Source organism: Parasteatoda tepidariorum, chromosome 5 (genome assembly GCF_043381705.1).
Source record: "Parasteatoda tepidariorum isolate YZ-2023 chromosome 5, CAS_Ptep_4.0, whole genome shotgun sequence".
In the NCBI taxonomy this organism is placed as follows: Eukaryota; Metazoa; Arthropoda; class Arachnida; order Araneae; family Theridiidae; genus Parasteatoda; species Parasteatoda tepidariorum.
The window spans coordinates 24,254,286-24,268,141 of record NC_092208.1 but is presented as its reverse complement, the minus strand read 5'-3'; the positions used below and the strand labels follow the sequence as shown (position 1 = coordinate 24,268,141).

The window sequence follows — 13,856 nt, the reverse complement described above, 5'->3', positions numbered from 1 at the left end:
TTGCCTTTCTTTAAACAGTGTGGCGTTTTTACAACAGGCACTTGCTAACTGGCATACTTTTATGATGACGCTCGCACATCCAATTCACAAAAGATGTCATTTTTTATAGCATGAATTTAATGAGTATCGTATGATTTTCGCTATCTTTTATTAGTCTGTGTTCTAAATTATATAACTCCATTATCAAACAACTTTTAAAAACTTAGCACCTCACTTGGGAGACCAAATACTTAAAAATTATAAAAAGTGACAGAATATTACAAATAATAATAAAAATGTTACTCTTTTAGAATTTAAAGGAATCTCAAATCAATGGATTGCATTCTTAAATAAATAAAGCCCATTTTAATGCATCTGATTTTCACAGAATCATCTGAATATTAATTAAAAAAGAAATAAATTTGTAAAAACATTTATAGATTTTGAGCACTGTAGACGAAGCGTACTCTTTCCTTAAATATTAAGTGACAAGGACTTTAATAGATTTTATACCACTTTCTAATTACAACTATGTTTCTGTTACTTTTTTCTAAACTTCTTTGATTTTAAAATATATATATATATATTATTATTAGAAAAAACGCGTGTTAAGCATACCGAAATTTATAGCTAGTATTTCGTCTCATGAAAATTAGAAAAGAATAAAATAAAAATTTAATAATTTTATATATATATACACGAGAACAGGATAAATAAAATAATAAATTCTAAAAAGACAATCCTATTGAAGAAAAATATATATCTTTTGGAGAGAATTTCGAGGCAACGCTATCAACATTATTATACTTGTTATTTTAGCCGCATTGCAATCACGCCAATAGCGCGAGAAAGATCAACCAATGGGAACTACAAACTTCCCTTCTGTGCTGCACTGTTTTTCCCCGGTTCCTATATTCTATCTAATTCAAAAGGTGGTAACGAAACCTACCCTCATATCACAGAAACAAACAGGAAACTACGCACTAAGCTATTTCAACTTTTGATTTTAATAGTTTAATCTCATTGAGAAATTATATTATTGTGCCGAATTTTTTGGCGTAGAATTTTTTCTTGCTAATTTTTGATTAAAACATTTAAGTAATAAAAATAAAGACATCGTTCGACACCTTTCTTATAAACACGTGTTTGACTTTATAATTTCAAATAATTTAGCATGGTTATTATTAAAATATTTGTTAATATATTTATATTACTTAGATTTTTTCAAAAAAAAAATCACTGATTTCAATTAACGAGTTTTTTCTTCTTTCTAATGTGTAACTATTAATCATTTTTATGTAAAATTTCGTGCAACTTAATTATTATTAATCATGTAAGTAAAATAAAACCTGTTTACTTCTTTTTTTGTGGCAAAAAAGCTGTTTTCAACTTTCTAGATCATTAGAAATTTGAACCATTATTTCAATTATTGTATAATTTTAATCATTTGAAGCATCATTTTTTTTTAAATTTGATTTATTTAACTTTTGAAATCGTAACCTCTTGACAAAAAATTTAAAGATTTTATAGTTCTTATTTAGTTACAGAAATTTTTTAACTGCAATTTTTATTACTTACACCTGCAAATTTAATGTGGTTTAAGAAGAAATGCATTATATATATATATAAATATCTTACTGTGTTAAAAAAAAATACACAATAACTTAGAAATTTTAAAAATAATTTAGAAAATTTTAACTGTGCAAAGTATCAGGAATGATTTTATAACCAACTGTGTTTTTTGTTTTATCAACTTTGTGACAAAAATTCTTTTCAATGCGTAGTTTTTTTCATGAAGTAACAAGAGGTGAAGCTAGTAAAAGAATATTTTTATGTGTTGCAATTTTTCAGTCTGAAAAATTTACTCTTGAAGCTTAACTAAATTTAAAGATAGAGTAATAAAAAGTATTATTAGGTTGATATTTTAATTATCTGAAATCTTGAAGGGAAAAACAAAATTTTTAAATAGTTTCTAATGTATCAATTGAACAAGGTAGTATTGGACTGTATGAGTAACTCTGGAAGTTTAAAAAATGCTTTCTAATGCAATATTTTGCTTATACGCTTTAAGATTACTTTATGATTTCTCTTAAAACTTATTTTCAATCTACAGTAATAAAATAAAATCATATGATTTTGTGAGAATTAACATTTTTTCATTTTAAAGTAAAAAATCGAACATGTGACGTTTATTATTAAATATATTTATTCAAACTATTAGCAGATATTATAATATGGACCCAAGACCTAAATATTCTGGAAATAAAATGGATCCTGGGAGACGCATGGCGCAGTTAGGTTTGTACAAATGTATTTAGAATCATTTTATGAATTTGCATTAAAATTCAATTATAACATAAATTTAATATTCTTTTTTAGCTCTTAGACAAGCAATAAGCTCCAAGTTAAGTTTAACATCTTCATTTAAAAGAGAATATGACAAAAAAAAGAAAGATAAATGGAAAAGTAAGTAATTAATTTATTTTTATTTAAAAGTAGTTATGTCTTTCTATTTTGTTTTCTTTAATAATAATTTTGTGATAGTTATAGGGAAATTTTCCATATTGATACCTACACCGAAATAGTCAGTAATAAACTTTAAGAAGAAATTACCGTCTGTGACAAACTTAAAAAGCGTAACTTTTAGTTGCTTTGGGGAAGCTAAAATATTTTTTTGAAGAAAAAAAATATTGAGCATCTTTCTACTAAAAAAATTAGTATAAGGGAAATTAGAATATAATTACTATATATTATTATTGTTATAATAAAATTAAACATTATTTGGTATTTAAAATTGAATTCTGTTGCAACATGCATGCTTATATGTTCACGGGGCCACACTTAGGGGTGAACGAACTAGGCAACCCCCAGAGCCTTGTTAAATTTTTTTATTCTCCCTGTACTTTCTTGCAACATTGAGATTTTTTCTTTAATTCTTGATAAATTACACTCTTTGTTTTATCACTTTCCCAGTAGAAAAGGCTATCTCATAGCCAATTATTGTGGCATGTGTAAGCATGTTAATAGTCCTTGCCACTGGGGGTTATGAAAAGTTGTTGGCATTGTCATCTTGCTATTTAATTACTGCCCATGAATCAAGGTTTCTAGTTTCAAGAAAGATAGTGAAAACTATAGTAAAACAACCTTACAGTACAAAAACAATTTTACGGATGCTATGCCAAATTTTATGATTTCTTATTGTTACTGTAACCATTACTACTGCAGAAAGTTCATTTTCAAATCTGAAACTGATAAAAACATATTTCAAATCAGTGATAACTAATGCCTGCCTTCCATCTTAGGCACTCATTTTTATCGATAGTGATCTATCTTGAGAATGACTTTTTTTAACACACAATTTTACTGCTCAAAAAGCTAAAAAAATCACATTATATTTAACTTATCCATATTTGTAAAAAATATATTTTTCTCCTTATATTTGCTAGATCTTGGATATATTTTTCCTATTCCTGAGACATATTATTCAAATTATTTCAATTTATGTTTCAAAATCTGTCTAATTTCATTTCAGTTAAAGATTCTTTATATCAGGAGTGTAATTTTTAAAATAATAGCATGAATTTAACTTTTATGTCATGGAAATTAATTATAATAAAAATTTCCATTTTTGTCCATTTGTCAGTGTGTGTAGTGCAATCTCCAAGAACTGCTGCAGATAATGTCAAGAAAAAATAAAAAAAATGTGGTTGGCAAGATTAAAAAAAACATTTTACTTTAAAAAAAAATATTTATATGATTCATTATTACTTTTTTAAAACCATTGAATTATGTAGAAAACTTTATCTTATGTGTATATACTTAAAGGTGTGATAATTGATATCAAGTCTTATTGGCAATAAATGTTTTATTCCTATAATGAGGAATATGTTAATAAATTAAAAAACAAAATAAGATTTTTTTTTTTTTTTTTTTTACTGTTCAAGAACTAGAACTTAAATGTAGATAAAAATGCAACTTTGAAATAATAATATTTCAGTACTCTTTTCATGTCATTTTCATATTTTAATGTGCTGATAATCATATGTAGAATAATTTACTGTTTCACTGTTACTAAATATATTTTAATTATACCCATTTTATTTTATACATATTTATTTTAATTCAAGTAATTTTAAATTGTATTAAATATGAGGATAATATGTATGTATATATACTTGTAATTAAAGAATAAAGCCTTCTCCTGCTAAGAATAATTTAATTTAAAAATGTTCTCTGATCTAAATTAATTTACTTTTCATTTAGCAAATTCATTCTCTGTCTTTACAATTATTTAAAGTTTTGAGTTTGATACATAAAAGCAACTAACTTTATTTATTCAGTAATTAGTTTGTCATAATTAAATAATAATATTAACCTTATTATTGTTGATGGTATTAAAAATTTTAGTTGCAGTATTGTTATTAAATAATATAAAGTATTATTTATACATATTATCGGAGATAATCGTTAAACAAGAAGTGAATTTTAAAAAATATCTCATTGAAATTAAAGAAATCCAATACCTAATATATATATTTTTAAATGAAACATGATTTTGATCAACTCTAATAAAATGCCTCAATGTTTCGCTTTGGACTGCTAAAACCCAAAGCTTGCCTTTGTATTGTACAACAGAATCCTATATGTTTTTTGATATTCTTGAAAATTCCAATGTATTACAAGTATTATTAAAATATCAAAAGGCTCTAAAAATATTTTTTTAAACCTTTAGCTGAGAAAATTATTTTTAAACATTTCATAGATATTTTTATTGTTTGTTGCATTAAAAAGTTAATTTTTTTTTAAATTATAAAACTTTATAGTTACATCAATGCATCATTATTTTAGATAAAATGGATAATTTTCAAGAACAAGGTTTGAAAGCCTGCTTAGTTCCACCAGAGGTTAGTTTAAATTATCTTATTTTAAGTTTGTATAAGATTTATTTTAAAATTAACAGAATAATACAACATATGTTTTTATGTAACAGATAAAAACATATATTTCGCAATGTATAGTTTTATGGCAGATGAGCGAATCAAATTTTTTGATCACGAAGTAATGAAAAATAGGTAAGTTTATTTTAGAGAAAGTCGAAACTCATACTTGATGACATACAGACTACTGTAAGGCAAAAATGAAAGGAAGCATAAATCAGTGTGTTTATTTAGGATTTTTACATTTAGGTCTGATTTTTTTATTATACTTTGTTCAATAAAAACTGATAGCAAAAGTGAACTAAGTAATCTAGTGCTTAGCCCTGTGGCAGAATCGTGGCGACATTGTCGCAGAACGATATGGAGTTCTTGCAGAAAGAGTTTTTCCTTTGAGAAGTAAAAAATTTTATATTTTCTTTTTTGAAGAAATTTTAGAAAAATTTTATCTTTTCATCATAACTATATTCAAAAGATGCCTTTCTTGTGCATCTGAGTGGGAAAAAAATGCTTGTGATTTTTCTATTACCATTTGAGAATAATGAAGTAAAAAATTTGGTTTTCTCTTCTACAGAAAGTTTCATTCTATTTTTTTATTTTTTCTGCAGTTATTAGTTTTAATTTCCACATAGCTCTTAAAATCCTATATTTTTAATACGATACTATTTATTACAACAGCTGAATCTTGAAATGAAAACACGCATTTAGTAAACCTTTTTTGAAGAGTTCGATTCGCATGATTTCGCCGTTGATCTTTTTTTCGGTAGTTAGTGCTGCAGATTCCTTTTCTTTTTAAATGCGATGATTTACAAAATGTGAAAAAAGAAATAATTAGTGTGTATTTCCCCTAAAAAATGCGAGAATATCACCCAAAATATTAGAATAAAAAAATGTTACGTATTCAAATAAAAAAATTACTTTATTTAAAAAGTTTCTTTTTTTTAAAAGTTCACTAATTACTTTAAATTAGTAGCATGTATATTTGTTATTTTTCAAGAAATCAAGAACATTTTGGAAATTCCTTCGTAAAATAACTTCCAAATAGCGAAGGTAATTTCCTATTTAACGAATTTTCTATATAACGATCTTATTATCGGGATTTAGAGACTTCGTTAAATAGAGGTCCGGCTGTATCTTGTAGAAAGATATTATTAGTATCAGAGAGGTATGTCGCAGAAGACCCAAAAACATTCTGCCACAGGGGTGCTTAGCAATACCTTTGGCTGACTATTTCCTAAGCTGTGAGAAACAGCATTTATCTGACTAGAAGTCAATAAAAAATGAATTAATTACCCACTCAGTAAAGAATCAGCAGTTGTACGTATTGTTGGTGATATAAAGCAAACCTTTAATTTTGTTTCTGGTATCAACTCGTGGTGAACAGAATATAGTATTGAATACAAAAATTGATGCATGAATATCAAATGAAAAAGAGATTGGTTCAATAAAACAAGGTAAATGCATTGTCATAAAATGACTATAAGTTATTTATTTCCAATCATTCTGAGGTGGCAAGCTTATTAAATTTAAAATTTCTGACATTTATTAATTGTTTTTCTTTTTATTGTATTGATTGCAGTGGAAAGCTAGTGCAGAGGTAAAAACAGAGCTGTGTGGTATCAAATCTGTTAAATTTTATTCATTATCTTTGACGCTTAAATGCATTACCGTGCCTCAATTAGTATTGCAATGCCAAAAATTTATTCATATGCATTCTTTCCATGGGTGCAAGTCTTCCATACCCAGGACGGATTTCCGTCTTTCGAAAATGTCCGCGGACAGAAGTAAGACGGAGACAAGACTGACTCGAAGACGGAAATCGGATGTTTTTTTTCTTCTGCCCTTAAAAATATTTTTTAGGTCTACGTTATTGGTCTACTTTCTTATGTCCTGTTGTTATTTTATCAAAAGACAGATGAATAAATATTTTTTGTACAGTATTTAAACTTGATGTATTATGACAAAGCTTTCTTAGATAGTTTGCATTAGTCGAGGGGGTATTGTGTATGTTAGGTATTTCAGTCAAAAAAATTTCAGTCTTGGCCTTTTTTCCAACTTGCACCCATGATTCTTTCTAACTAAGTCAAGAATGTAAGTTGGAAAAAAAAAATTCCTCTGACTGGTACTTAACATTTTTAAAAAAATGACATTATACAAAACATGAAACTCAAAAATCAAATAACAAAACTCATACTTAACTTATAGTATTCTTCAGAAATCTAAAAAAACAGCATCTTTGTAAAAAAAAAATATGTATATATCTGTATACATGAAAGAAATAGTAAACACTACTTTATTATGTTTGCGATTTTTGTTTATTTATTTATTTAGATAGCTGAAATCATGAGAAAGGTTGAAGAACATAAAACAAACATTAACACCATTGAAAGAAAAATCACATCTGAATGCAACAAAGTACCAAAAGGTAGAGGCAGAGGTAAACCACTTTCAAGCCATTCCAAATTTTCTGGTGCTTATAGCAAAGGTTTGGAAGCTTCCCATTACAATGGCGATATGCAGGATTTCTCTAATAGAGATCCTGTTAAAAAGGTGAAAAAATAGAGAAATTTTTAATAATTTCTTTGCTCTTAAACTGTCTAAAAAACTAATCCTTTGTGGTGATATTTCCTCATTATTTATCTTTTCTCCCACTGTTTTTGGTATCAGACTCAGTTATAATATTACTTTGAGTATGTTATTCCGTGACTGCATTATAGCTAGTTCTGTTTAAATTTAAATGCCATTAAATTCTATGCCGAGAGGTGCATTTTTGCTTAAAAAATACTTATTTAAAGTTAAAAAAAAGATCCTCTAGTTTATTTTTTAAACAAATTTCTGAAATTATAAAAATTTAAGTTTTGGCATAAGAATTATATTGTGAAACAGTGCCTGGAGAAATGATTCACATGAAATGCAGGACAATTACTACTAACCAAAAATTTTAAAGTTGCCTAAATATTATGCTCTAAATGTTTATTGCGTCTAATTTCAATCGTCATTAAATCGTCAGATTAACATCGTCAGTTGTTCTGTATCTGTGTAAATGTATATGTTTTTTTTTTTAAAGTTTTTTTTCACATGCAAGTCAAAGGTTAAACTACATACACAGCTATTATATACATTTTCTTCATCTAGGGATAACAATAGCCAAATATTTTTTTGATTTTGCATTTCATTCATATGGCTTCCACTCACAATCAAAATATTTTTTTCTGGTGGTTGTGATGTGGAGCAAACTTAATTTCTGTAAATCATCTATCTTAACTTAACCAATTGTCTATTTAACCTTTATATTTGTTTAAATTATTTATATGTAGTGCTGGATGAAATTTTAATTGTTACCTCTAAGAAAAATATTTCCTGAAACTATGGAAAATCTATTATAGTTGAAGGGTGGGAAAATATAATCTTATGCTATTCAAAGCATAAGTATAATTTTTGTGTTTATAATTTATTTATTTATTCATTTAGATTACTGATATCATGAAGATTGGAGAAAGTAAAACAAGCGTTAAGGAAACTGAAAGAAAAGCGTCATCGCAAAATGACCAAGTTTCAAAAGGCAGGGGAAGAGGCAGAGGCAAGCCACCCTCAAAACAGCCTGGAGTATCCAATGTGTTCGGTAAAAAATCTGAAACATTCATCGTGCCATCCACTCGACTATTACATCAACTTTCTTCATCCAGTGAAAATGACATTCCAAAAGCTTTCACTCCTTTATATTCTGACTTTGCTGCTTGCAACACAAAAACTTCATTGGAGTCAGATATTCTAAAAACTAATTTCAAGCATAAATCTCAGATCTCTATTTTATCAGCTAGTGGTGATGACTTTCTTAACTTGTCACATATGAATGAAATTAGACAAAAGAACTTGTGTCACAGTGACACACACTTATCTGCTATCAGTGATCAAGGATATTCCTCATCCTCTAGCTTGTTTTTTAGGGATAACAAATTTTCTAATTTGATGCCAACTAGAGATTTTAGTTTGCAAAAAAGTGAGAATTCGTTTATCCTTGACAAACAAATATCTATTGCAAGTGATCAAGGTTACTCCTCATCCTCCAGTGTATTTATTAATGACAACAATATTAGTTTGAAAGAAAAAGAGAATTTATTTATTCATTCTAGTGATCAAAAATATTTTATTTCTCCTTCTTTGAAAGATACCATTCCAGAACTAGATACTTCTATCAAAGTTTGTGATAACAATGAAGCAATATCATTAAAGCAGAATGAAAATAATTTCATCTTGCCTTTTCACTCTCGATATAATTCTAGTGAAAATAAAGTAACTGATTTATTTACGGGTCAATCCAAATCTTGTATTGAAGAAAATAATTTGCGAAAATTTAATGCTACTCAAAATGATAGTCATTATTCATTACAAACGATTTCAAATCAGTTTCCAATTCCTGCCAATCTTAAAGGTGTTTTTTATGATAATGATGAGAGTGAATCTGATCTAGAAATTTCAAATGTCAAAAGTGATAACACGTATTTTTCACACTGTGAGGAAATAGAACCCGAAGACAAGTATATCGATGAGTTGATTGACTCATTTATTGATAAGCCTATTGACTTATCAACTGGTGATTCAGAAGACCAGTACATAGATGAGTTGATTGACTCATTCATTGATAAGTCTGATAAAAATGTTAATAATTTAATGGACTCTTTTATTGGCAATCCAGAAGATGAGTATATAGACGATTTGATTGATTCATTTATTGGTAAAAAATCCAATGTTTTGAATGAAAAAACTAATGAAGAAAATACAAATGTAAATTTTTCAAAAGAATCATTTTTAGCTGATTCCTGTGATATTTTGTCTCTGTTATCTCTTGGGAAATAACAAAGAGCAATATGCAAATCAAAAATTCTAAACACTTATGTCAAAACATTGACTTTTATTTTCATATTGCATAGTTTCAGATTGAGGATATTCCTGTAATGGTATCTGCTTCTATCAACAACCATCATCAAGGTGCTTAAGTTTTTTTGTCGTTTCAAAAAATTTAAGAAAAGAAAAATTATGTTGTGGTTTGCCCAGGGGTGGTTACTAGCTATGCCCTTCTATTTGATCCCCTTTTGCGATATTTTGTTAGTTTCTTGCTGGCTAGTGCATGGTTATCACCAAAATTTGGTGACTATTTTTTATGTAAATTTAGTCCCTTCTGATCCAATGTATAAAACTCTTGATTCTTTGAAAAAAAATTTGTTTAGATTGTTGTAATAATTGTTAGATATGTTAAAGTTTATTTTTATCTCAATAAAATCAGGGATGTTCAACTCTTTTCTGTTACAATATTCTATGTTGAGGGCTATTATTAACATAAAGCTGTATTCATAAATGTAGGGTGTATTTGAATTATTTTTGAAAGTAATATGAATGTCCAAAAAATGTGCAACTAGTTTTCTTTACTCTGATGCTATAACACCTACAAATATTTATTTGTGGGTGTGTAGTTACCTAGTGGCAGAATTACGGCGACATTGCCACAGAACGTTAAGAGTTTTTGCAAAAAGATTTTTCATTAGGGAAGGAAAAATTTTGGTTTTCCTTTCTCAGAGGTGATTGTGAGCCCAAGTCAAAATTCCGGAAAATTTCTTGAGTTTAAAAAAAAAAAAAAAAAAAACAGTTTAAATTGAAAAAATTTGAACAAGGTTTTTTCTTCCTTTTTCTCAATATTTCGTAGTTTACTTAAAATATATTTAAAATTTTACATATACCTATACCATTTACACATGCCTATGATGACCTGGAGAAGTAATTAAAATTTACAAATATGTCTTTCTTTCTTGAGTTTATGATTATAACTATTTGCTGATAAAACTATTGCTGTGTTTCACGTTTGAAAATTTGATTTCGGGAAACTTCTGTGATCAATGATTTTTTTAAACGTCTGGACCTTCGATCTCCGGAAACTTCCGGATCACGGTTAGCGGAAATCCGGATTTTTTCCGGAGCACAATCAGCCCTGCTTTCTGCATAATTTTTCCAAAACAATTTTTTTTTTCTTCTGCAGAATCTTTTTCAAAGATGTTTTTTTGCACACCAGGAAAGAAATAATTGTGATTTCTCTATTCTCATTTGAGATTTTTTTTAAAAAATCGGTATTGACTGGCTTCAGCCAGAATTTCAAATTAATAATATAAAATAAAAAAATTCAGAAATCGCGAAAGTTTAAAAGATAGATCGCTTTAGAAATGATATTCTTTCTTCCATTTTTTTCTTTTAAGAACACCATATTTTACATACACTTATTTGAGCATATCTTTTTAAAAGAGTGCTATTCGAGTGATTCATGATTTTTCTTGTGGGAGTTACTGCATGGATTTTACTATTTTTAATTTATGTACAAATTCTAATTTATTCAGGCATGAAAGTTTTCAGCTTTTACTCTGAATTCAGCTTTTTTCAAAGCTTTTTAAGCTCCATACATTTATTAATTTCATAATGTTTGATTGCGTTTATGTAGAATTCAGCTTTTTTTGCTAACTGGTACTTTCATCCCTGTTTATTATTGTTTAATTTATTTACAATTTTCAATTTGTGTATTAATTACAAAATTCGAAAGAAGAAATATTTAGTGCATTTTTCTGCATACAAAATGCGAGAATATTGCATACAGTATTAGAATTAAAAAAATATTACTTTTACAATTAAACTTTTTTATACATTTTTATTTATACTTTCTTCTGTAAACACAACATTTCTGCCACTTTAAATTAGTAATTGTTATAATTGAAAGTATCTTAAAGCAAAATATTAGTGCTAAGGAAATTAGTCGCAGAAAGCCTGAAAAAATTCTGCCACAGAGTGTAGTTATAAAATTGATAGACGTAGTTACAATAGAAGTCAAAAAGCTTTATCATAGGTTGAATCATCCATTGTTTCTGGGTCATAGGTTGAGTCATCCATAAATAAATATTACTAGTATTATTAAAACTATGCAAGCATAAAAATGTTTTATCATATGTAGTTAGCCCATTGTGCAGCTCTAGTGCGACGTAAATTAACAACAACAACAATCATATGTATGTTTTGAAAATAATAATTTTTTTTTAAACTTTCTTGTCCAATGTGCCTTCTAATATTTTAAGTATTTCTTTTAGATATAGACTTATATATTCTCCATTTCTCTTAACTCTTGAGAAAACCTTAACTTTTTTTAATGCATGTTTCTACTCCAGGCAATAGTTTTATTTTTTACATTTCTGACAAGTCACTGTGGAATGTCCTGTAACCAAGTCTAATGGGGTACTTACAAGTGACATCACTTGTGGGTGTCAAATCTGTATAGCTTCTGAATCATGGCATTTGTATATGCCATGATCAGCAGCCAATCAGGTTTGGTGCCCACATTTGACATTGCTTGCTGGTATTCAATTGAATCTGATTCAAAAATTTAATCAGCATGATAATAAAGCAAGCTTAATAAGCTGTAATGTTATCATGCCATGTAGTTTATACACAACCAGATTAACTGTTTTCTTCTCAAGTTGCAAGTATCCAATTAAAAGAGTTTAAATACTTAAATATGACATATCTCGTGGAGGCTTGCATAAGTACAGTAAAAATATTGTGTTTCTTGACTGATAATAAAACTGCCAATGAAAATTAGGATCAAAATAACTTTTGAAATAAGATGGACACATAGTTTGATAACAGACAGTCTCATAACTGTTTATTATGAAACTCTATTTCAGGTTGTTTATACTTATATGATCGTTAAATGAATGTTGTGAGTTGTCTAAAACTAGTTTTTCCATTTTTACACTTAACAATTTTTTTTTTTAGTATATACAATGACATTATACTTTGTTACAACTTAGCAATTTACTAACATAAAAAAAATTCGTTGAAATTTTGCTTTATTTGATCAATTTTTTATTAATATATAGTATAAGTTGAATGCATTTATATCTGTCATATTAAATTTCTGTAATTTATTGTTATTCAAGTTTTTCTATTTCTTTTTACTTTGTACCTTTCAGGTATAAAGTAAATCAGGATCACTGATCATTGTATGCTGTGAAATATGTCTTATATTGCTGCTGGGTATATTAAAATAATGCTCTGTGTGATAACAGTTTATTGTTTACAATTTGTGTTGTGTTCATGTTTTTATTTTCAATTCATTTTAATCAGTACTAACTGTGACACTTTCAGAATAAAATTGTGATAGTTGTTAACCTACCTGAGCTTGATTACCGGGGGTTAGCAGTAACGTGCTGTCTGTGATAAATGTAAAAAGAAAATTTTAAAATATCTAAATATTTTTCATTCTTGTTTAAAACAAATCCTGTTTTTTTTTTTTGCTCTTCCATGCATTGTGTGACTCACTAATGTATAATCTGTCTATTTCAAGATATTTAATATCATTATTATAATTTTATCGATTGACATATTATATACAAAAGACAACAACAAATCATTTTGCCACCCTGAACACCAATCAAGTAGTTTTTATGTTATCAGCTTAATTTTGATATGAAAATCATTAGAGAGTTAAAATGCCAAATAGGACAGTAGTCATGACATGTAACTTAAACTATTCTGTTATGTTATTGTAATTTGTATTCAAAATATTTTATTATAATTTTAGAAATTGACTTCATTTGACATGTTATATTAAAAAGATAGCAATAAATCATTTTGACACTCTGAGTTTTGCACTATAGTTCATGCTTCTATTTTCAAAATATTTCACTATTCATGTGTGTTATAAAATCAAAAAAATGCTCATTCAACTCTCTATTTTAGGCAATCAAACAGGTTTTGATCTTATCAGGGAAATTTTGATGTGATAATCATTGGAAACTTTAAGGACATCCTGACAATTCCTCCGATCTGGGTCTTTCCACGTTGGTTTATGCTAGCTTTAATAATAGCTTGCAACCCTCAATATATAAGTGAAGTTTTGTTTTTAAATTT

At 27.5% G+C, this 13,856-nt stretch overlaps 1 protein-coding gene across 7 annotated transcripts; it reads left to right on the top strand.

The window, feature by feature from the left end:
• The first annotated feature begins 939 nt into the window (after positions 1-939).
• LOC107454942 (MATH and LRR domain-containing protein PFE0570w) lies at positions 940-13,589 on the top strand. 7 transcript variants are annotated; one of them, XM_016072305.3, is made up of 6 exons: positions 940-1,312; positions 2,201-2,277; positions 2,359-2,445; positions 4,828-4,883; positions 7,245-7,463; positions 8,385-13,589. In XM_016072305.3, the coding sequence occupies exons 2-6, from the start codon at positions 2,214-2,216 to the stop codon at positions 9,768-9,770; spliced, it is 1,812 nt and encodes a 603-aa protein (XP_015927791.1). In that variant the 5' UTR covers positions 940-1,312; positions 2,201-2,213; the 3' UTR covers positions 9,771-13,589. The 7 variants fall into 7 exon arrangements, with proteins under 7 accessions (XP_015927791.1, XP_015927796.1, XP_015927800.1 ...); XM_016072310.3 differs by having other exon boundaries at positions 960-1,156; XM_016072314.3 differs by having other exon boundaries at positions 965-1,312; positions 2,204-2,277.
• The last annotated feature ends 267 nt before the right edge of the window (positions 13,590-13,856 follow it).

Excerpts from the sequence above, each read along its gene's own strand:
- LOC107454942 (XM_016072305.3), top strand. The coding sequence starts at position 2,214 with ATGGACCCAAGACCTAAATATTCTGGAAATAAAATGGATCCTGGGAGA. Across the intron at positions 2,446-4,827 it reads AAAGAAAGATAAATGGAAAA|ATAAAATGGATAATTTTCAA; the intron begins GTAAGTAATTAA and ends TCATTATTTTAG. Across the intron at positions 7,464-8,384 it reads ATAGAGATCCTGTTAAAAAG|ATTACTGATATCATGAAGAT; the intron begins GTGAAAAAATAG and ends TTATTCATTTAG.